The sequence below is a fragment of the Python bivittatus genome, unplaced genomic scaffold (assembly GCF_059951505.1).
Source record: "Python bivittatus isolate LINGU-HERP-01145 unplaced genomic scaffold, Pbiv_v1 ctg000560_np1212, whole genome shotgun sequence".
NCBI classification, from domain to species: Eukaryota; Metazoa; Chordata; class Lepidosauria; order Squamata; family Pythonidae; genus Python; species Python bivittatus.
Genome location: NW_028277083.1, coordinates 109,652 through 131,948, shown reverse-complemented (window position 1 = coordinate 131,948; position 22,297 = coordinate 109,652). Strand labels below are relative to the sequence as shown.

At 49.1% G+C, this 22,297-nt stretch overlaps 2 protein-coding genes across 4 annotated transcripts; one reads left to right on the top strand and one right to left on the bottom strand.

The window, feature by feature from the left end:
• Window positions 1-470: 470 nt before the first annotated feature.
• On the bottom strand, window positions 471-10,008 carry FAM234A (family with sequence similarity 234 member A). Of its 2 annotated transcripts, none has more exons than XM_088147806.1 (11): window positions 9,609-10,008; window positions 9,358-9,486; window positions 9,083-9,262; window positions 6,728-6,858; window positions 3,919-4,051; window positions 3,684-3,825; window positions 3,278-3,418; window positions 2,932-3,010; window positions 1,969-2,121; window positions 1,497-1,605; window positions 471-594 (listed from the first exon to the last, which is right to left on the bottom strand). In XM_088147806.1, exons 1-11 carry the CDS (start codon window positions 9,868-9,870, stop codon window positions 563-565), a joined length of 1,491 nt encoding a protein of 496 aa, XP_088003932.1. In that variant the 5' UTR covers window positions 9,871-10,008; the 3' UTR covers window positions 471-562. The 2 variants fall into 2 exon arrangements, with proteins under 2 accessions (XP_088003932.1, XP_088003931.1); XM_088147805.1 differs by having other exon boundaries at window positions 471-1,418; window positions 9,609-10,007.
• Window positions 10,009-10,031: 23 nt separating this feature from the next.
• On the top strand, window positions 10,032-22,288 carry TRAP1 (TNF receptor associated protein 1). 2 transcript variants are annotated; one of them, XM_007441668.2, is made up of 17 exons: window positions 10,032-10,328; window positions 10,416-10,498; window positions 10,595-10,735; window positions 12,135-12,206; window positions 12,863-13,023; window positions 13,412-13,521; window positions 15,953-16,026; window positions 16,413-16,568; window positions 16,752-16,872; window positions 16,966-17,035; window positions 17,516-17,663; window positions 17,838-18,023; window positions 19,176-19,314; window positions 19,617-19,702; window positions 20,277-20,422; window positions 20,531-20,603; window positions 22,056-22,288. In XM_007441668.2, exons 1-17 carry the CDS (start codon window positions 10,067-10,069, stop codon window positions 22,155-22,157), a joined length of 2,130 nt encoding a protein of 709 aa, XP_007441730.2. In that variant the 5' UTR covers window positions 10,032-10,066; the 3' UTR covers window positions 22,158-22,288. The 2 variants fall into 2 exon arrangements, with proteins under 2 accessions (XP_007441730.2, XP_088003925.1); XM_088147799.1 differs by having other exon boundaries at window positions 10,034-10,498.
• Window positions 22,289-22,297: the final 9 nt, after the last annotated feature.

The following is a 22,297-nucleotide window of genomic DNA, read 5'->3' as shown; positions in this document are numbered from 1 at the left end:
TGTGTGTGGTTTCCTTTGTGGCCAAGACACTGAGGACTCACCTGGATAGTGTGAAATTCAACCCTCCCCTTGAAAAGATTACAATTTACCAGGTGCTCCATGTGTCCAGCAGAGAAGAGACAGGAAGGCACCATGAAGAAGAGAGTCCTATTCCCCTTCCTCCCCACCAGGCCCCAGAATTGGGAATGGAAGGGCCAAGCTGAGCTTTGATGGCTTCTCCAAAGCCCCACGTGGTTGTTGCCTTGACCCCCCTGGTGGATGGGATGCAGTACCCTGTCTACGCCACACCAAGCTCCTCTCTTCTGCTCAGCCCCCATCAGCCTTGCTGGGCATCACACAGAACCACGAGCTGCTCATTTCTTTTCTCCAGCAGGAAATCCAACTTGTAATTCCTACTCTGGTGCTCCTGGGCTGTTCCTGGTTCTTATAGGTACTGGGTGAAACACAGAGAAACAAATGCTGCTTCAAACTTCGTGGGCAAAAGCTGAATTTATTGAAATTGCAAGTCTGAACCCAGGACAGGCCAGATAAATGAACTTCAGCTCTGTAAAGCTCCTCCATCTCAGACTGTGACAGAAAAAGCAGCTCCTGAGGCTTGGGAGAAAGAAAACAAGGAGGCAGAAGAGAGGGTTGCCCCTGGTATCCGGCAAGGCTGACCTGCCCGGCTGCGTGCCTGTGAGCTGGAGATCAGAACTAGCCTGAGCACATTACTTTGGGAGCAGAGGAGGCCAAGGCAGGTTGAGCTGCTCCAGTGGTTCCGCACAGGATTCTCCTGGGCAGTCGCAGGATCCAAGCAGGCTATGCCTCTGAGAGGGCTCTCAAGGCACTTCAGGGGGCTGATGCAGTTACAGCAGCCAAGCCACACAGAGTCAGTTGCTCCAGTGGGACGGATGACCAAGAGCCAGATGGCATATGAATCAGAGGCCTCTGTGCCAGGAAATCTGTTAGAACTGCACCCACCCCCAGTTGCACCATCTCTGGGAACCTTTCCCCTCCGTGGGGAATAGATGCCCCTTTTGGTCAGAGAGGGGCACAAAGTCTCCACCCTCCACGTTCTGTTGTTGCTTAACCAAGTGCCTCTACACCCCATCCACAGAAAGGGATTCAAATCCTGGCTGTGGACTAACCAAACTGTTCCAGGAGCCCAGTACAGGCTGCCTTCTCCCTGGCTGGCTTCAGACTGGCGATCCGCAGGGGTTGCACTCTTCACCCAAAGCTACGGAATCTCATTCGGTGGAAATGGTCCCGCACATTCTGGTCAGTATCTTGGGGCATCTGGTTAAGCCAGATTACGTGGCTGCCGAAAATGTCTTCCTTCAGCTTCCGCTTTGACAGGACCACCCTCCCAGGAGAGCTGCCAGCCTGGGGGCCCGCCAGCAGTACATAACAGGCATGACGGCTCCGCTCGAAAAGCAACCCTAGAACCAAAAGGGGAAGTGGTAGCAGGAGCCCCAGTGCCCGGGCTATTTTGCAACGAGCAGGGAACGTCCACTCACCTTCAAAGGCCACTATGGGCTCGGTGCTGTTGGTCAGCTCCAAGAGGGTGTTGGGGAGGGAGGGATGGAAAAGGTACAGCCGCTGCTGCTGGGCTCCTTGCCCAGATCCCTGGAAGAGAAGAAGAATGAGAGGGCCCAGGGCCCCCCGAGCAAGCCTGGGCTGGTCTACTTATGCCCAGGAGCTGCCATGCTCCCCATGTGATGCTGGGGTGAAGACCTCCTGTAGAAGGAAGGTCACTCAATTGCTCCATTTGCTCTGCCCGCTACAGGTGGGCCATCCCAGGCTTGTTTTTACTACAGATTCTCCCCAGAGCTTTCTGGGGGGAATCAAGTCCACAAGGAATGGAGTTGGAAAAGTTTCCCCACTCCCAATTATGGCCAGAGTACAGCTCCTGACTTGCCGGTGCTCCGTAAGGCTCATCGTGGGCAGTCCCACTGCATTCCCATCTGTCATAGGCTACTTCCTACTCACAGTTCCATTTCTTTCCTCCTGGTACAGGCCCCAAAAGAGGAAGACGGATCTACGATCAGCAGTCGCAAGAGTGGCTGGCTTGGGACTCCGGGTTTCTGAAAGCAGCTCCACCTCCCACTTGATGGCTCCAGAGCTGCCATCCACAATTGTAATCTACAGGGTAAATGGCTGCTTCAAAGGGTAGCTGGGCTCCAGGTTGTAGTCACCTTTCTCAACCACCTTTTTACCCCAAGGAGCGAGCTGACATCTTAGAGCAAGGCTGGGCACAGGGTATGACAGCTTATGACTTTTTCCGCACCTCTAATAGCTTAGAGCAGACGTGTGTTTTTTCTACCCCACAACTTGGAAAGTGGAAGAGCACAAAGGAATCACCAGGCTCCATTGGGTTTTAGTAACAGAGGCTCAGACACAAAGCCTAGTGAATAAGAACTGACTTTTACTGCTGTGGAACTAGAGAAAGATACAGGTGCTTTAAGAGCGGCAGGGTTCTGACTTATCGCACACTCTGTTCCTCTAGCGTATGTAAACTATAAAGGACTTTGGACTAATTTGGAATTAGCTGGTGCGTCACCAGCTGTTACCCAATTCTTGTGCTGTAAGAAACATAAGCTTCCACATCTCAAGCTCAAGCCCCAGGAATAATGCAGGCATGAATCATTTATTTCAATGAGCCTTTTTTAGGTCTAACTGAAGCACCACTAAATCCAATCATCTGGCTGTGTATTTCATGTGATGCTGATGCCACAGACAATGGTCTGAATATGCAAACACTGCAGAATAACTTTGGTGGATTCGCCCCAGCATCTGGGGAGAAAAAGGGAGAGGCACAAGGCCTCCATATATATTTGTGGCAACAACAATCTCCAGCTCCTGTTGCTTGAGTGATACAACTGGAGACTCCTGGTGCTTCCAAAAGAACAAAGGATCTGGGTCTGCATCCCACCCACAGGCCCCTTTGCAAACCTTCTTTGTCTTGTGTCTGACTCTGCTTTCAACGGCCATGGCAATCTCGTCAGCACCAAAGGCTCCAAGAACTGGCTCACTGCAAGTGGGATATAAGATGATGCTCAAATGGCATCTCTGGCTTTGGGAATGGCACAGATTCAGCAACACCTGCCCCTCCCCCCTGGTTGTTCACAGCTCCTTTTACCCTTCTTTCCCCATTCCAGGTTCACCTTATCCAGGGAGTACCAAAAACAGACAGCAAAGTCATCTCTTTGCCCCTGCAACTCAGGGCAGGACTGAGCACTCTCACAAGGCTGGGAACAGCCAAAGCTGGGAACCCCAACTTCCCCAATATTGGCATTACCTCAGGATGTGTGGCACACCAACAACCCACAATGAACCCAGCTGCTGCCCATTCACCAGCTCCAACATAGCTGATCTTGCAACCAAAATATGGCTCCCTGGTTTCTCTGACATTTTCGTCACGTACTGAATGTCTCCAGAGCTAAAGGGGAATAGGAAACACCTGTTATCCCTTGCAGGAGGCCATGAATTAATTCTTCCAAGCCTTCAGGGCAGTGGTGCGGGTTGAAACCTTGCTGCTGCAGCCCTTTACAAGCATCTACTTTGCATGCCCAGCAGACCAAGGGGACCCTCTGCTTCAGTTCACGAGTAAAGAAAAGGGGCTGAAGCAAGCAAGGAATATGGAATGGACAAGGGCTGCTTCTATTTCCACAGGCCCCTAGGCCAGAACGTTTTCCAGCAGGTACCTGGCTAGGGGGACCTCTTGGGCTCTGTGCTGAATCACCCTCTCCCAGTGTGCGTCTTCCTTCAGGTCAGCGAGGGCTGGGCTTGCTGCACCCACAGCCATGTGATAGAGCTGGTTCAGAGAGTAGGCAAACAGAGCCTTTGCTAAATCAAGAGAAGGAGGTTTAAATAAAGCAGCCTGAAGTACAGACGGTCCAGCTGCCCTCCTCCTCCACGCCTGGAAAGCACAGGACCCACCCGTGTAGAACAGGACGTAGTGGGCTCCGCTCTTGGTGATGTGCAAGAGGTGTCCAATCCATCCTGGCAAACGCAGGCTTCCGCTAAACTTCATCTGGGTGCCAGATGTCCCTGAATAGAAGAAGCTTTTAATCTGCAGAGAAAATTGGAGCCAGGACAGTTTAGCCAGAGCAGCGCTATGGCTTTTGTAGTACCTTCTGAAGGGGTATCAAAGAACACGGATCCTTAAAATACGGAACCTGATCTTTCTTGTTTATGGTAACAGGGAACAGATAGATCCCGCTGGTTTACAGACAAGAAACGTTTCAGTATCAACACAACTAGTGCTCAGGGGACCTCCCTGAACAAAGTTTGTGGGAAGAAAATGATTCTGGCCTTGGAGGAAGCAGCAGTTTGGGCTGAGTAAGGAAGGCCCCCCAGGACGGACAGGTCTGCTGTGCCTGCTGCTCCCTTTATCTGAGGCCCCCTTGCCTGATCTTCTGGATCTCCTATGAACCCCAGGAAGCCCTACAACGGGATACCCAGCTCTAAATTCTTCCAGAGTGGCATTCTTCCTCCCCTAAATTCCTGACACCCCCTTTTCAGTCAACTGGAAGTAATAATCCCCCAGCCCACTGACATTTTAATGTTTAAAGATAAGAACAAGGATGAGGGAGAGGATGGAACAAGGGGGATCATGCAATCCTGCAGTAGAAAGCAGGAGTTTCCCAGTTACTGGTGGCCATCTCTCCATCCAGTGGCTGCTACTTGAAACATGCTGGGCTGAAGAACATTAGAGCCTTAGGCCCCCTTAGTTCAGCATCCTGTGTCCCACAGGGGTGAACCAGGTGCACTTGAGAGACCCACAGGCTGAGATTATATGGCAAGAGCTCCCTGCCATTACTGGTTCCCAACAACTGTATTTCAGGCCTGCTGCCCAGCATTGTTAAGATTAAGAAACAGCCACCAATATTAATCATTTGCCCCCCCCGCCCCCATGAACCTGCCTTTAAAACTGGCTACCATTACCCACCACCACAGGTGGTGAAGTTGCCATGTACTGTGTGAAAAAGTCTTTCTTTCTGTTGTTCCTGAATCTACTTGCACTGAGTTTCAACTACATGTCTTTAGGGTGTGCAGGAGAGAGAAAAACTTGTCTTTCTCCATGTAACCTACACTATGCATGATTTTACATACTTCAACTGAATCTCTCCTTGTCCTCTTTTGTTTCAAGCTCTAGAGCCCCACTTGCTGCAGCCTTTCCTCACAGAAAGCTGCTCCAGTCTTCTAATTATTTTGGTTGCCGGTTCCTATACCATTTCTGGCTCTAAAACATACATACATACATATATATAGTTCAGCGACTAGAACAGCATACTGCAAATAATTCCCTTCCAAATTCTAAAATGAGAATTTGCATTTTGTTTATAGCAACCATGTGTAAGCTCTCCACTGCAATTCTAAAATTCTACTCCTGATCATTCATGACCAGTTCAGACTCCACTAAAGTATAGGCAATATATGGATTGTACATGCCACATTTATTTACCCTGAACCACATTTGCTCTTCTGACCTACTCACCCAGTTCGGAGAGTACTTTCCAATCTGTTTTGATTTTACCACCCTGAACAGTTTGTTATCTCCAGCAAACTGGGCACCTCATCACTCAGCCCCAACTCGAGATAATTTATGTGCCAGTTAAAAAGTGCTTGGTCCCACTGCTGATCTATGAGGAACTCTGCTATGTACATTTTGTCAGTGTGAGACTACTCTGTTTGTTTGCGGAGACTACTTTTGCAGAAGCCAAGTTGCTTCCTTTTCAGTAAGGTTTGTTGATATAGCAGGGCTTGCTTATTTTCTCTTTAATGCTGCTTTCAGGCCAAAGCACTCATTAAACAGCGTGTAGCAGACACAGAGTGCCAGTTGGATCTGGCCAGGGCTCCAACCTTTATTGCCAGTGAATCCAACAGGTACTCTGCCTCCCCTCAGCTGTCCCTGAAGGTCGATACAGGAAGATTCCTTACCTGGGGAGATAATGCTCCTTTAATTCCGGATACACAGAAACAACAGAGCATCCAGCGCCTGAACTATATTCATACTAGCCTCATCTCACCATTGGTGCATAAATACCCAAGGTGCACAGGACAATTCTAAACCTCACTGCTTTCATGTTTTTTATATATAGTTTTTATTAAAAGCTTTAAAAGCAATAATAAGAACTAATACAAACTAAATTAGAACAGAGAAGAAGAAACAAACAGCAGAAAGGACTGAAAGCGCAGTGAGTCCTCCCTGCTGCTTTCAGATACCAACCCTGCTACAACATACGATGTTGCCAGGTTCTGTGCGGCAGCGCTCAAAATTCATCGGAGGATGACCTGTGCCACAAACTAGACTTAATGAGCACCTAGTTCACCATATCAGAGTGCTCTGTGATTTGACAAATAGTCTTCCACATGCTAACCAGGTGCTCCCCTGCACCCATCTAATGCTCCTACCTTCTTTCAGATTCTTACAGATTTTTACATACACTTTCTGAATATCTTTTTAATATCTTCCAGCTTTTCGTATTTTTTTTTTACTCTGATGTATTTTCTATGCTTTTTAATTGACTGTACCCCACCCTCCTAATGCTGATCTAGGACTGTAATAAACATTTGATTTGGAATTTAATATTGCCCCATAACATCTTTTTAAAAGTTGGGGTCACTTGGTTGTTTTCCATCATCAGGCACAGATGCCATGGCAACCAGGCCCCTGATGCTGCAGTGAATCTGGCCAATTCCTCTGGAATAGGCAGGAGGACCCCGTTGCTCCAACAATTCTTACCTCCTCTCCTGCTGCAGCAAAGACCAAGAAATCAGGCACCCCATCTCTGTTGATATCAGGGATCTTCAGTAAGGGACTCAGGACTGTAGAGTTAACCCCAAAGCTGGCTGCCTCATGCCACCGAGTCTGGCCTAGAAAAAAAGAGCCGGAAGCACTGATTCAGAAAGGGCCTTGTGAGGTAAAGGAAAGGCTAGAAAACAGCATTGAGTATTCATTGACTATGCAAAACCCTTCGATTGTGTGGATCACAACAAACTCTGGCAAATTCTTAAAGAGATGGGGGTACCAGATCATCTTACCTGTCTCCTGAGAAATCTATATGTGGGCCAAGAAGCAACAGTTAGAACCGGTCACGAAACAACCGATTGGTTCAAAATAGGGAAAGGAGTACGACGAGGCTGTATAATGTCACCCTGCTTATTTAACCTATATGCAGAGTACATCATGAGAAATGCCAGGCTGGAAGAATCACAAGCCAGAATTAAGATTGCAGGGAGAAACATCAATAACTTCAGATATGCAGATGATACCACCCTAATGGTAGAAAGTGAAGAAGAACTAAAGAGCCTCTTGATGAGGGTGAAAGCTGGCTTGAAACTCAACATTAAAAAAACTAAGATCATGGCATCTGGACCCATCAATTCCTGGCAAATAGAAGGGGTAGAAATGGAAGCAGTAACAGACTTTATTTATTTGGGCTCCAAGATCACCGCAGACGGAGATTGCAGCCATGAAATTAAAAGACGCTTGCTCCTTGGGAGGAAAGCTATGGCAAACCTAGACAGCGTATTAAAAAGCAGAGACGTCACCTTGCCGACAAAGATCCGCATAGTCAAAGCTATGGTTTTTCCAATAGTAATGTATGGCTGTGAGAGCTGGACCATAAAGAAGGCTGAGCGCCGAAGAATTGATGCCTTTGAATTGTGGTGCTGGAGAAGACTCTTAAGAGCCCCCTGGACTGCTAGGAGGTCAAACCAGTCAATCTTAAAGGAAATCAACCCTGATTGCTCATTGGAAGGATTGATAATGAAGCTCAAGCTCAGATACTTTGGCCACCTAATGCGAAGAGAGGCCTCTTTGGAAAAGACCCTGATGCTGGGAAAGATGGAAGGCAAAAGGAGAAGAGGACGGCAGAGGATGAGATGGTTAGATAGCATCACTGAAGCACTGAGCATGAAACTGAGCAAACTCAGCGAGGCAGTGAAGGACAGGAAGGCCTGGCGCAATATGGTTCATGGGGTCACGAAGAGTCGGACACGACTTAACGACTGAACAGCAACAAAAGAAAACATCTGCCTGCCTGCCTGCCCAACATATTGGCTTTGGATTCTGGAGCCCTGAGCATTCATTTCAGTCACCGAGTAAGTCTACTGCAACATGTGGCTTCACACACTGCACCACTTTGGCCCATCTAAGCTCTGGCATTTACACCATCCCAATCAGGAGCTACACGTGTCACTCGCTCCCCACATAGAGGTGCCCAACAAGAAACCAAGAGCTTCATCCAAGGCTCCCCTCGCAAGCAGCCTCTTGACAGGCCAGCAGGAAAGCCCTGTTGATGCTGTATCCTGAACACTGATGCGGATGGTCTTTCCCTAAACGTCTTTTTCCAAGATAGGCTGAAAAACCTTGCAGCAGTATTTTGAAGAAATGCAACTTTTAGACAAAGAAAAGGAGAAACACCCAGTTTGCTCATCTGCCCCACCTGCTCACCACAAGAGGAACCAGTTAGAAGGGTCACTCTCCACATTGGATCAGCTCATTTTGCCATTTTTACTCCACCAGTTTTTTAAGGATGGAAGAAAAGCGCTGCGACTCGAGGGGGAAACAGCAGACCCATATGTCTTTGCAACTGAACAAGAAGCAAAAACCTGGCCACTACACGCCAGGAGAATCAAGATTTCATGGAAGCCAAAGCTCCACGCTTTTGCAGAACCACAGCAGGGGTCCCATTTTGCTAGGGAGCCATCATGTTTGACGTAGGAAGCCTCATGCTGGATCAGACCAAAGAGCTTCTGCTGGAGCATGATGTCCCAGAACGATCATCCAGAAGTAGTCTTCAGCTGCTAAAGGTTGCTAAGCTGTGTCCTGTGCCATTTGCACAAACAGGGCACAAATCGAGTGCTCCTCGTGCCTTGGATGCTGGAAGCCATTTCCGAGGCAGACAGCCTACACTAACCAGAGATTCCCGACTGCCATGGGGAAAGGGTCAGAGTGAGGCCAGCAGGAAGAAGCCTGTATTGCGCCGATCGCCATCCTCTGCTATCACATAAGGCAAAGGCAACAACATGGTCACCTCTTTCCTTCATGAGATGCCGACACCTTGTTGCCCACCGTGGCGCGGAAGAAAGGTACCTGTTTCCAGGTCGAGGAGGGCTAGGAAGGCAGGGCTCCCGATGACGAGGCAGGCTGGAGAGCCACCGTGCTCCGCCGAGCAGTCCACCAGCAGGAGATCTTCAGCCACGGGCCTTTCCCATAGCGTGCTGCCGTTAGTGCCCGAATGCGCGGCCAGAAAGGCGCAGGGGGAGGCAAAGCCTGCGGAGAAGGGGCAGGAGGAAGGGGCGCCCATCACGCCGGCCGCGCCCCACCCCGGCCCCCCAGCCCCCGCGGCTCTTGCCCCCTCCCGTTACCTCCTCCGGAGCAGGAGCGCTCGCCGGCGCCGCTGCCGTTGCGGCTGCCGGGGGCGGCCTGGAAAGCCACGAGCAGGTCTTGCACTCGGTCCCCGTCGGCGTCCCCCGCGGCCAGGAAGGTGTACGCCGCTGCGAGGAGAGAGGGGAGCACAGGCCTCGAGCGCGGGGCGGCGGGGCCCAGGGCGCCGCGCCGCCCCGCCGTGCCCCACCCACCCGCCCGCCGGCCCGGCCCGGCCCGGCCGCCACCTCACCCGCGTCGTCGTAGGTCCTGCTCCAGGCCGTCCGTGAGGCGGGCCTCTCGGGGCAGGGGATGACGAAGGAGAAGGCGAACGCCACCCCCAGGCAGAGGTAGAGCGAGAGGAAGAAGGCCGCGGTGCGCCACTGCGAGAGCCGCCCAGGCTGCGCGCCGCCCCCCGCCTCCTTCTCGGCGTCCCGCGCCCCGCTCCCCGGCGAGGCCGGGAGGTCTTCGGCCTTCAGCGGGTGGATCTCCGCCTCCAGCTCCTTGCGCGCCATCGGGCCGTCCGCGCTCTGCACGCACCCAGAGGCCGGCCAGCCAGCCGGCTCGGGCGAGCGCCCCTCTGCAGACGCGCGCGAACCCCGGCCTCCGTGCCGGGCGAGCTCCGCCCCTGCGCCCGTGACCTCACCGGCGCGCCTGCCCCGGGCGTGACGTCCCGCGAGCGCCGGAAGCGGCGGGGCGCGCGCCGCGGCGATGGGGAGGCTGGTGGCGCCGTCGCTGCTGCTGCTGCTGCTGGGGCGCTGTCGCCGCCGCTCCTCCCTGCCGGCCCTCCTCCGCGGCGGGCGTGAACTGGCGGCCGCGGCCCCCTTCCGCCGAGCCCCGCCCGGCCTGGTCTCGGCGGCAGGGCTGCCCAGTTGGGCTTCGCGGCGCGCGTGCAGCAACCGTGCCGCTCGGGACGACGGACAGGCGCCACCGCCGCCGCCCCAGCCGCCTAACAGGCCGGAGAGCGTCCCGGGTAGGTTGTCGCAGCCCTCGCCGGGCCGGGCGGACTCTCCTGGGCGGGGGTCGGGAGGCCGCTACTCTCCCCCTCTTGGTCTTGCAGGTTCCTCCTCGAAGCACGAGTTCCAGGCCGAGACCCAGAAACTTTTGGACATCGTGGCCCGCTCCCTCTACTCCGAGCAGGAGGTGAGCCTTCCAGGGTGGGGCCGGCGGCCTGGAGCTGCTGTTCCGCGGGGCTTAGGAACCCCCTCGCTCTGCAGAGCTCAGCGCGCTCTTTGACAGGTGTTCATCCGGGAGCTGATCTCCAACGGCAGCGATGCTCTGGAGAAGCTGCGCCACAGGCTGGTGTCTGAAGGAAAGGTCCTGCCGGAGCTCAGGATCGATCTGGAGACAGACAAGGAGAAGGCCGTGGTTGCCATCCAGGTAGGAGGTGGTGCTTGGGGGCGTGAGGTCGTTTAGCTGCATTTGAGGCTTTTCTACAAATGGAGGCCCTGTTTGCTTTGCTGATGGTTATCTAGATGGCAGGTAGAAAGATCCAGCACCCTTCATCTTCTGCTTCAAAATTTACAGAATACAGAATGCTTTTTTTGCTCTGCTAATGCCCAGCCTCAGTTCCACCTTTGTTGCAGTATGTCTGGTTTCCTGCAGGATCTGTAGTATGTGTTTTCTTCCCCGCCATTGTCTGTGAAGTAATCATAGGATAGGGGAGAGGTCTTTTTAGAATCAATTCCAGAAGCAATAATTTGGATAGGTTTGTTTGTTTGTTTGTTTTCCCTCAGTTGTTCATTCAGCTACTAACAAAGTTATTGGTTGTGACATCTAAGAAGATGATATTGCGTTCAGAAAGTGTATTATTGTTACCTGCTACCTCCTTGCCTTCCTGACGTCTATTTTTAGGTTTAGTTAAAATGTTAAAAGAATGTCGAATGGCAGTCCTGGGCAGTTAAAAGTGGTAGATGTGTGTTCTGGGACTTGTAGTTTCCCATGTAGGGTTCCATGAGTTAAATTTAGAATGCTTGACTAAGACTGAGGAGGCCCAGGTTATGTCTGCCCTCAGTCATGGAAACCCATTTGGTGAATTGTGAGTCAGTTGCAGCCTCTCTGTCTGAATTGCCTCAGAGGGCTATTACTACAATAATAACATTAAGAGGAACACAACACATTTTAAACTGTCGAGGAAAGATGTGGTATAAAATCTAACAAATGGATGCAAGCTTCTTGAACGCAGTCCTTTTACTGAACGTGCCTGTTACACTCTCTCAATTCCAGATGTGTTGCTGATTTCCCAAATGGAACCTGCCCTGCAAAACTGTTGGGGCAACACCTGGGCAGTTAGAGGAGCAGGACCCTCTTTTTCCCTGACATGTAAAGAGCGACATGTTCCTCTTGCTATTCAGTGGGTTCTCTGCTTCTTTGTCTTCAAGGCTGCTTGGCAAGTCAGTTGCCAGTGAGACTCTAGCCTTGCTTGTCCCAGAAAGAAGAAACTGGGAAAGGAATTGGAATACTTTGGGAGTTTTCCCAGATGGGAGAGGATTTAAAACTGAGCATTGCAGCTAGGCTGAGTTTTGAGCTTGACTCAGGTTACCACACGAGTTTTGTGGCTTGGTAAGGAGAGTTTGATTTTGCCTTTTCTGCACTTTAGCAACTTTTAGGTCACAGCTGTCAGGACAAATTATCTGAAGTGGAATGGTCATTTAATCTGATTCTTGTCTCTGTGTGAAAAGGTGAGGGAGGGCCAGAGAAGGAGCCTCTCCCTTCCCATGCATCCCATAAAGCAATGCTAGATGTGCGAGAGGCATCTTTTCTATCCTGTTGCTTGCAGGACACTGGAATTGGGATGAACCATGAAGAACTTCTGTCCAATTTAGGGACCATTGCTAGATCTGGCTCCAAGGTAAGGTGAAGAGGGGGACTGTGATCTTGTGGGTGTGGCTTTGCATATTTGAGTACCGTTGTAGCACAAACAGAGCTTTAATCTCCACAGAACTTCTTGTACATTTGTTGAATAAAACCTGTTGCTGTTTTTAGCTTTGTAATTTGATTGCTTTGCATTTAAACATTTTTTAAAACATTTGCATCACTAGTCTGGGAGAAAACCTGAGCTTTCTGGTGGTAATTGGCTTCATTTTGTTCATTCCCATTTATTTATTTATTTATTTACTCACTCACTCACTAATTGGCTTCATTTTGTTCATTCCCATTTATTTATTTATTTATTTATTTATTTACTCACTCACTCACTCACTCACTCACTCGGCCACCCAACTCAAATAATGTGACTGGGCGTAACAAACAGTAAATCTATATGCGCATGTGTGTGTGAATGTATGTATATTTTATTTACAGGGTATAAATATATCTACTGCTATTTTCTTGAATGATATTTAAATAAAGAACAAGGGTTTGGGGAAGAATGCTTAGGTGGTATGCTGGATGTGGACTCAAGAACCAGAGTGGTATTTGGTTCTTTGCAAGCAGGGATGGTAGGAAGGGGAGGCAAACCAGTTGGGTCCTCTTCATGCACTTAGCCTGTCTATGTTATATCTACAGGCCTTTCTGGATACACTACAGAGCCAAACAGAGGCCAGCAGTAAGATTATTGGCCAGTTTGGAGTGGGCTTCTATTCGGTCTTTATGGTGGCTAATCAAGTGGAAGTTTTCACCAAGTCAGCAGAGCCAGATAGCCTCAGTCATTGCTGGCGTTCAGATGGGTAAGGATGTAGCAGAGGCTTGGGTGAGGGGCTGCAGCTGAATGATTAAAGGGCTGTGTGGCACATTCTAGGCTTTGCTGGATTCTACTTGCCTGCCTGAATTGGAATCCCAGAGTGAAGGCGAGTTTAAAAGGGCTGAGCAGAAGAGAAGGCCTATTCTCTGCAAGATGTTTCTGATACTTCCGCAGAAATTGGTGCCCGGGTAATGGGCGCTAGAATGTTACTTTCCATGGGGGAGAGCTGGTCATGCAAATTTTGCATGAGGACAAGAGTCAGGTGTGCACTGGTTTACTGCTTGGGGGATAGGACTTAGCCTGTGGGCTCCTACTTGTTTGCAGTTCATAATTACAACTTGCTTATTTCCTCTGACTTGCTTTTTTAATCCTAGTTCTGGGACGTTCGAAATTTCAGAAGCTTCTGGAGTTCAGGTTGGGACTAAAATAATTCTCCATCTAAAGGAAGATTGCAAGGAGTTTGCCAGTGAGGAACGAGTCAAAGGTGAGCAATCAGAGTAGGGAGCTTGCTTGCTTTCTCATCTCTGAATAGACATTAGTGCTGTGTCTGTCAGACCCGCTTTATGAGATGCAGAGCCTGGCTTGTGGGGAAGAAGCACAGCTTGGTGGCCTGTCTTAACCTGTTTCGCATGGGTAAGCGCCCAGTTTGGGTCTTTGCAAATATTGGGGAAAGCTCTCTTCTGCCTGGTCCCTAGTCAGTGAGCCACATCTAGTCCAAGGAGTTATTGCTGAGGTAGATGGCTCAGTGGCATGACTCCTTGTAAAGTAATTTTATATATGGCAACTTGCTTTTGAATTTGGGGGAAAAGAATCCTTCTTAGCTTGGCAGGCTAAGGAATAATAGCTGTAGTTGATGCTTTGCAGAATGCTTTGGAAGTGTCTTATGTGTAACCCTTTGCCATCCAACCCTTAGGATCTGTTTTTTTAATTTGGTCTATTATTTCAATATAGCCCTGGCCAGCCTCTTGAGGGAGGGTATTCCAGGCCCCCTGAGTAATGCTTCTGAAGATGACTGGAAGGAATATATGGGGAGATGGTGCCAAACCATGAAAGGCTCGATAGCTTAATAACAGCACTCAGAGTGGGGTTTAGAATTGAATGGTGCAGGAAAAGCATCCTTAACTAATACAGTGGGGCAAAAAAGTATTTAGTCAGCCACCAATTGTGCAAGTTCTCCCACTTTAAAAGATGAGAGAGGCCTGTAATTTTCATCATAGGTATACCTCAACTATGAGAGACAAAATGGGGAAAAAAATCCAGAAAATCACATTGTCTGATTTTTAAAGAATTTATTTGCAAATCATGGTGGAAAATAAGTATTTGGTCACCTACAAACAAGCAAGATGTCTGGCTCTCACAGACCTGTAACTACTTCTTTAAGAGGCTCCTCTGTCCTCCACTCGTTACCTGTAGTAATGGCACCTGTTTGACCTTGTTATCAGTATAAAAGACCCCTGTCCACAACCTCAAACAGTCACACTCCAAACTCCACTATGGCCAAGACCAAAGAGCTGTTGAAGGACACCAGAAACAAAATTGTAGACCTGCACCAGGCTGGGAAGACTGAATCTGCAATAGGCAAGCAGCGTGGTGTGAAGAAATCAACTGTGGGAGCAATAATTAGACAATGGAAGACATACAAGACCATTGATAATCTCCCTTGATCTGGGGCTCCATGCAAGATCTCACCCCGTGGGGTCAAAATGCTCACAAGAACGGTGAGCAAAAATCCCAGAATCACACGGGGGGACCTAGTGAATGACCTGCAGAGAGCTGGGACCAAAGTAACAAAGGCTACCATCAGTAACACACTACGCCCCCAGGGACTCAAATCCTGCAGTGCCAGATGTGTCCCCCTGCTTAAGCCAGTACATGTCTGGGCCCGTCTGAAGTTTGCTAGAGAGCATTTGGATGATCCAGAAGAGGAGTGGGAGAATGTCATATGGTCAGATGAAACCAAAGTAGAACGTTTTGGTCTAAACTCAACTCATCGTGTTTGGAGGAGAGAGAATGCTGAGTTGCATCCAAAGAACACCATACCTACTGTGAAGCATGGGGTGGAAACATCATGCTTTGGGGCTAATTTTCTGCAAAGGGACCAGGACGACTGATCTGTGTAAAGGAAAGAATGAATGGGGCCATGTATCGTGAGATTTTGAGTGAACACCTCCTTCCATCAGCAAGGGCATTGAAGATGAAACGTGGCTGGGTCTTTCAGCATGACAATGATCCCAAACACACCGCCCGGGCAATGAAGGAGTGGCTTCGTAAGAAGCATTTCAAGGTCCTGGAGTGGCCTAGCCAGTCTCCAGATCTCAACCCCATGGAAAACCTTTCGAGGGAGTTGAAAGTCCGTGTTGCCCAGCAACAGCCCCAAAACATCACTGCTCTAGAGGAGATCTGCATGGAGGAATGGGCCAAAATACCAGCAACAGTGTGTGAAAACCTTGTGAAGACTAACAGAAAACGTTTGACCTCTGTCATTGCCAACAAAAGATAAATAACAAAGTATTGGGATGAACTTTTGATATTGACCAAATACTTATTTTCCACCATGATTTGCAAATAAATTCTTTAAAAATCAGTGTGATTTTCTGGATTTTTTTCCCCATTTTGTCTCTCATAGTTGAGGTATACCTATGATGAAAATTACAGGCCTCTCTCATCTTTTTAAGTGGGAGAACTTGCACAATTGGTGGCTGACTAAATACTTTTTTGCCCCACTGTATATTACGTGGTCCTGTATTGCACTCTCGATTCCTTTCCTTCCCTTCTGCAACATCAACTGTCCGTCATCTGTATGGTGGCTGCCTCTGATTAGTGCATGGCCCCAATCATGCAGCGGATGAAGATCCTCACTGGAGGAGCAGAGGGAGGTTGGCAGAGTTTTCAGCCCATCCTTTTTCCTTTTCTAGAGATCATCATGAAGTATAGCAACTTTATCAGCTTTCCTCTTTATCTGAATGGGCAACGTGTCAACACCCTGCAGGTAAGGCAGTGCCGGGTGGACCTTGGAGCTGGGCTTGAGTCACATGGAATTTCAGCAGGCAGGGATCCCACAGTCCTCTGGCATCTTCAGAAGAACTGTATGGAGGAAGTGGCCCTTGGAAAACCCCTTTCACTGTAGACAAGCTGCTCTTTTCTACCCTGTTGCCCATGCATTACAGAAATGTTAATTGTGCCCTGTGATTATCTGGATCTCCTGTGGTGCTTTGGGGTTAATAAGAATTACCACTGGCACCAGCAGCATCTGCAAAGTGCTGCCATGTTCATGCAAACTTGCTGTTTTCTCCTCTACTGGTGTTTCTGGCTTGGCCACCCCTACCTTTTTGGCTTGTGGCTAGCTTCAGTTACGGATCTGTTCCCTCCACTCAGGCTCTTTGGATGATGGAGCCCAAGGAGATTGGAGACTGGCAGCACACAGAGTTTTACCACTTTATTGCCCGTGCATATGACGAGCCTCGCTACATCCTGCATTACAAGACGGATGCACCCCTCAACATCCGCAGCATCTTTTATGTGCCAGGGGTGGTGAGTGGGAAGGGTGGGCAGCCTCGCCTCATTTGGATGGCCTGAGATCTAAAGCTGTTATGTGAGGAGATTGTAACAGAGGATCTCACCTCACCTTACCTTACCTCACCTCACCTCACGAGGATGAGTTTCTGCACTGCAACTCCCTGATTTCTGTGTTCTGTTTCTTTCTTAACTCTCTAGAAGCCTTCCATGTTTGATGTGAGTCAGGAGCAAGGCTCCAGCATTGCTCTCTATAGTCGCAAGGTCCTGATCCTGACCAAGGCTACAGAGATCTTACCCAAATGGTTACGTTTCCTGAAAGGTAGTCAGAAGAACCCTATTTAGGGGGAAGAGGCTGGAGGCTGGCAGGATTGTTGCAAGACACAGCTTACCTCTCTATCTGCCCTCCCTGCAGGGGTTGTGGACAGCGAGGATATCCCCTTGAATCTCAGCCGAGAACTGCTTCAAGAGAATATCCTTGTCAGGTGAGGAAGAAGCTTGGTTCCAATGTCTTTGGTGGGCAGTGACTTGTGGCTTCTTGGAAATTGCTCTGTTATGGCTGCAAACTGGAGACATGATATTTTTGATGTGGTGTCCTAACATAGTTGATATAAAAGTGGTGTGTAGTTTCTGCCATCTGGGGGCCAAGTTGGTTTGTTTGATATTTTGTCGTTCTAAGCAAGTATTGAAGGGAGCTATCAACTTTAGAAAGGGAACCCAGACGTCTAAGAATAGAATGTCAGCTAGCAGTTCAGCTGAGCTGTGGATCTCTCCCTCCCTCCATTGCAGCCTAAGATCTTGGTATCCTCCTTGGATTTTTTTGGATCACATCAGTTAGGCGCGAGTTGGGGAGAAGTAATGCCTTGTAGGTACTGCCAATTCTGGCTTTGTAGCAAGTCATATGCTTCTTGTTCCCTGTCCTTTCCTACTGATGCATTAACACTGGGTTTGATCATCTTGTGTAGGAAGCTCAGAGAGGTTTTGCAACAGAGGCTGATCAAGTTCTTCATTGACCAGAGTAAGAAGGACCCTGACAAGTATGCCACATTCTTTGAGGATTACGGACTGTTTATACGCGAGGGTATTGTCACGCTGGCTGAGCAGGAAGCCAAGGTATGCTGAAGCTCTGGCTGAGTGACCAAAAGGGCTCCCACATCTCTAAAGCCCTCAGCCTCTCCTTTGGTAATTAGTGCCATACAAAAGAGATGCCAGCTGGGGCTAATCAAGGTGGGTGGGCAAGCCTGCCTACATTTCTTTCCCTCATGACTGACAAGTTATTCTTCCCAGGAGGAAGTAGCAAAGCTGCTGCGCTATGAGTCCTCAGTGCTGCCTTCAGGCCAATTAACCAGCCTCCCAGAATATGCTAGCCGTATGCCAGCTGGCAGCAGAAACATCTATTACCTGTGTGCTCCCACTCGCCATTTGGCTGAACACTCTCCATACTATGAAGCAGTGAAGAAGAAAAACGTTGAGGTGAGCAAAGAGATCCAGAGATTGGAGCTCAGAAGAGAGAAGGTGGGTTCTGGGGGAGGATGCAGTTGTATTGGTGCTTGGTTCTCAGACGTCCCAACAGCTTGTTGCCTGGAGCAGAGTATGGTGCTGATGTTCCCTGTTGTCATATTAGCTTCGTTCTGCAGGAAGCTAAGCTCTTTCCCCATGAGGGTGGAAGAAGAGCAGGAGGAAGTTTTCTGGCAAGCTCAGAGTATTGTATTTCACTCATGGTTGCTCAGTCTTCCTTTCACCATCTGTTGAGGCACACACAACCAGTTCTCCCCACTTGCTGTGCCCCGTGGCTTTTAAATGGCAGGAATGGGTGTCTTGAGATTGCTGGAGATGTAGCCCTGGACAGCAGTTGGGAGTTTATATGGGGAACACACTCACACCCCTTTCAGTGAGATGATTATTTCCAAGGGATCAAGGATAAGTACATAATCCATACTAACTGACAGGAGAGGACACAAAGAATCTTGTTAATCCTCTACCTTTAGTAAGCAGGATCTAGCCAAGTTTTGCTTGAGCACTTTTACACACACACCTTTTGCTTTCACTTACTCAATGAACCCTCAGCAGGCAACTGGCCAAGAAACTTGAGAGGAATGGAGGAAGCAAGCATGTTTGCAACTTCAGAACTTGTATGTGCATGGAGTGTTTCCCCAGCAATTCCTGTTTGACCGTCTCTTTTATGACAGTCCTCCTTTTGCTTTGGCTGTTGATGTTCTTGAGTTAGATGCACCTCAGCTGGGTTGTGTTTTCTGCTTGTTGAACAGTTTTTCATCTTAGGCCAGCTTTCAGTTTCATCTGGTCTAAATACTTCCTGGCTTTGCATGTCTGTGTTCTTTAGATAGTTTTGGTCCGTGTTTGCTTCCTCACTCTGTGCTACTCCCCCTGTTTTTCCCCTCCCCTCAGGCTCTTGTCAAATTGCTGATGTCAGAGTCCATAATATATATAACAAGGGTTCCTGGGGCTTGTGAGCTCCTGCATCTCAAAGGGTATGGCTTGTTTGCTGCAGATAGTAATTGAAAATACTGTGGAAGACAGAGTCTAGTCAAGTGTGTATATGGGAAGGGAGAAATTGCTCTCTTGGAGCTGTTTTGAGCTGAGCCCACCTTCTCTCTGGGCCACCAGGTGCTCTTCTGCTATAAGCAATTTGATGAGCTGACTCTTCTGCACCTACGAGAGTTTGACAAAAAGAAATTGATCTCAGTAGAGACAGATATTGCTGTTGACCACTACAAGGAGGAGAAGTTTGAGGAAAGTCACTCAGGTAGGTGCATGATGGGAGCAGTCTGATCATTGGGGCCTTCCTTGGCCAGAAATGGCTGCCTTATGCTCTGGAGAAGGAACTGGATTTTAGTGCTGTGAGGAGCAAAGTCAGCCTGTGATTCTGAGGGGGGATGTAGAGAGTAAGGAAGAGTCTCTATTGGTCAGCTGTAGAAAGAACAAGGAAAGGCTTGTTATATCCCTTTGGGGATGGAAAGGTAGTGACCTCTTTTTAGCTTTGATTCAGTTTGTTGTTTCTCTCCTCAAAATGCTGCTGCTGTGGTGGCTTTCATCCTCTCACTTAAGCTGAAAATTGCCTGAGCTCCCAAGAGGTGGAGGATCTTCTAGCCTGGATGAGAAATGCCCTTGGCTCACGTGTTGCCACTATCAAGGTGAGAGATGAGGGAAGCCATGCTCAGTGGGTGTGGGGGGAAGAACATACACGTCCAAGGAGCCCCCAGGGTTGTATCATATTAGGGAGCCTGGACTTCAGCTCCATTTTCCATAGCAAGTTGGAGAACTCAGTGGGGAACTCCAGAAGTGGGATGAAGAGCATGGAGAAGTGGTGGGTCATGCATAGCTCTTGTGCCTAGGATCCTTAGACAGCCGCCTCCTCTAATTATTATAGTCATCCTCTTTCCCAAGCTGGCACAAGCTGCTTCGGGGATCCTTCAGGCACTCCTTGCAAATGGAGCCTTACATATGAGTCATATTTGATCTCCCTCCCTGTTTCAGATCACTGAAGTCAGGGTTTAAACTGAATGGACATTTCTGTTGGTGGTCATGATTAGTTATTTCTGCAGCCCCAGTGTGAAATGTGGCGAGGGGAGGAGAGGAGGGAGTAGGCCTAGAATCAGCAGGTTTGGGGAAGAAATTTAGTTGTGTTGGCATGGTAGCTTCCTGGGGTGCAGAGCATGCCCCAAGGTGCTGTTTGGGCTTTGCTGGGGTCTCTTGGCTTGCCTACAGGTGACACCACGTCTGGATTCGTATCCAGCCATGATCACGGTGCTGGAGATGGGTGCTGCCCGTCACTTCCTGCGCATGCAACAGCTGGCAAAGACCAGTGAAGAACGAGCCCAGATCCTGCAACCCACGCTGGAGATCAATACCGGGTATGGGGGAGAAGTCACCCAGGAGACAGCTTTCAGAGGCATCTCTTAGAGAAGGGTCCTCTCCTTTCTCCTGGCCTGCGGCTCTTATACTGCCTCTTTTTTCTCTAGACATGTACTAGTCAAGAAACTCAACCAGTTACGAATTGACCAGCCTGACCTGGCCCAAATGCTGCTTGACCAGGTGAGTTGCATTAACTGCTGGTCAAAATAAAGCTCTGTATGGCCTTGACTTTTTTTTTTGAGTTACGGCATCATCATGTAGGCACCTTTTCAGGGCTGGTAGGTAAAATGGAAATTTTGAAGTGTGGTATGTACACTGACATGTGCTGGCAGTTACCCATTCAATAGGCTACGATTTCCTACCGTCTGCATTTTCTGGAAATTTTAATTCCAGATGCTTTCTTGCAAGTAAAAATGCTGGAGGCTGGTATTTGTTTTGTAGCATTTGAAGAAAAAAATAGTTTTTTTTTTAAAGTCAGGTGGGGAAGGACGTTTGGAGAGCACCCAAGAGAAATGTCTGCATTCATGTATTGCTTTCTCCTGAGATCTGTCATGTCTTTAGGAGAGGGGTTATAGGTTAGGTGCTGTAATACTGAAATTGAACTTGGGAGGAGTTTGCTGCCTTCACAAATCCAAAATGGTGCTTCCTTGTATCTTGGGTTTTTGTCCATCCTGAGAATGATTGAATCTTATTCCCCACTGTGAGGAAAAGATAAGTAGTTGGGAAGTTCTTCAGGGTATGTGCGTAATTCCTGGTCATGCCTCTTGTACAGCTGCATTAACCATAAGAGGATAGGGGGAAGCGTGCAGTTTAATATACACTTCACTCAGTTTGTCTTTCAGAAATCTGTGTGGAACTCAGAGTATTGCAGTTGTAACTCAACTTGCATATGTGCATTTTTACTCAACAGAAACAGATTGTATGAAGGAAAAATAATCTGCAGAAATGCTTATTAGAAAGAATGTGACTTGTTCGTAGAACATTGAAGCCCAGTGTAGCTAACCATGTTTAGCCTAGTGTGTTGTGCAAAGCTGGCATTTGGTCAGGTGTCCTGTCAACCTGGAAGATTGGGTTAATAACTCATAGGTAAGAATGTTGTGTAAATATAGCCATTGTATAAAATGCATATGAAAATATTTCTGTATGGATTCCTTTTTACAAAACTAAATATATACAGATTTGTGCTGGGAGCAGGTTCATTTCTACCACTCTGTCTTGTCCTTCACACCTTTGTGGAATGGGTGGGTATATTTCCCCGAGCCCATTCACAACGGTGCGAATCCTTGGTGTACCTCTCTGGCTACTCAAACAGTTTCTTCCTCCAGAATGAAAAAAATAAAAAGGCAGAAAATCAGAAATAGCTTTTCAACCTCCTTTGCTAGTGGTTGAAATAGTTGTCCCGGATCCTGCTGGCACACGCAGGCGAGGGAACCGGGAAGAGCCGCGTGAGCTGAACAGGGCCGGGGAGTCCGTATGTCTGTGAGAGGCCTCCCTGCCACCCCGCGGTGCCAGAGGGTGCGGAAGGGCCCGCAGCCGCCACCTCTTTGCCCCGGCCAAGCGCCGGGCTCGCCCCCGCGGCCTGACTCGGCCGCCTGGCGACCTGACCGCCTCTGGCTTCTTCCTTGGCTGCAGATATACGACAACGCCATGATAACAGCAGGACTGAACGAAGACCCCCGGCCGATGGTGAACCGGCTGAACGAGCTGCTCGCCAGGGCTTTGGAGAGGCACTGAACCGGCGCCGAGTCTACTTCCGCGGCCCGCCTTCCTCGCCTCTCTGCCAGGGAGTCCCGGAGGGGAAGGCCTGGCACCGTAGAACGTCGTGCAGCGTGTGGCATCGGACAAAATAAAAGGCGTGAACGGCTCCTGCTTCC

Excerpts from the sequence above, each read along its gene's own strand:
- TRAP1 (XM_088147799.1), top strand. The coding sequence starts at position 10,067 with ATGGGGAGGCTGGTGGCGCCGTCGCTGCTGCTGCTGCTGCTGGGGCGC. Across the intron at positions 10,499-10,594 it reads CCCTCTACTCCGAGCAGGAG|GTGTTCATCCGGGAGCTGAT; the intron begins GTGAGCCTTCCA and ends GCTCTTTGACAG. Across the intron at positions 16,027-16,412 it reads AACGTGTCAACACCCTGCAG|GCTCTTTGGATGATGGAGCC; the intron begins GTAAGGCAGTGC and ends CCCTCCACTCAG.
- FAM234A (XM_088147805.1), bottom strand. The coding sequence starts at position 9,870 with ATGGCGCGCAAGGAGCTGGAGGCGGAGATCCACCCGCTGAAGGCCGAA. Across the intron at positions 6,859-9,082 it reads CCTCCTCGACCTGGAAACAG|GCCAGACTCGGTGGCATGAG; the intron begins GTACCTTTCTTC and ends CTTTTTTTCTAG. Across the intron at positions 3,826-3,918 it reads CTACGTCCTGTTCTACACGG|CAAAGGCTCTGTTTGCCTAC; the intron begins GTGGGTCCTGTG and ends CTCTTGATTTAG.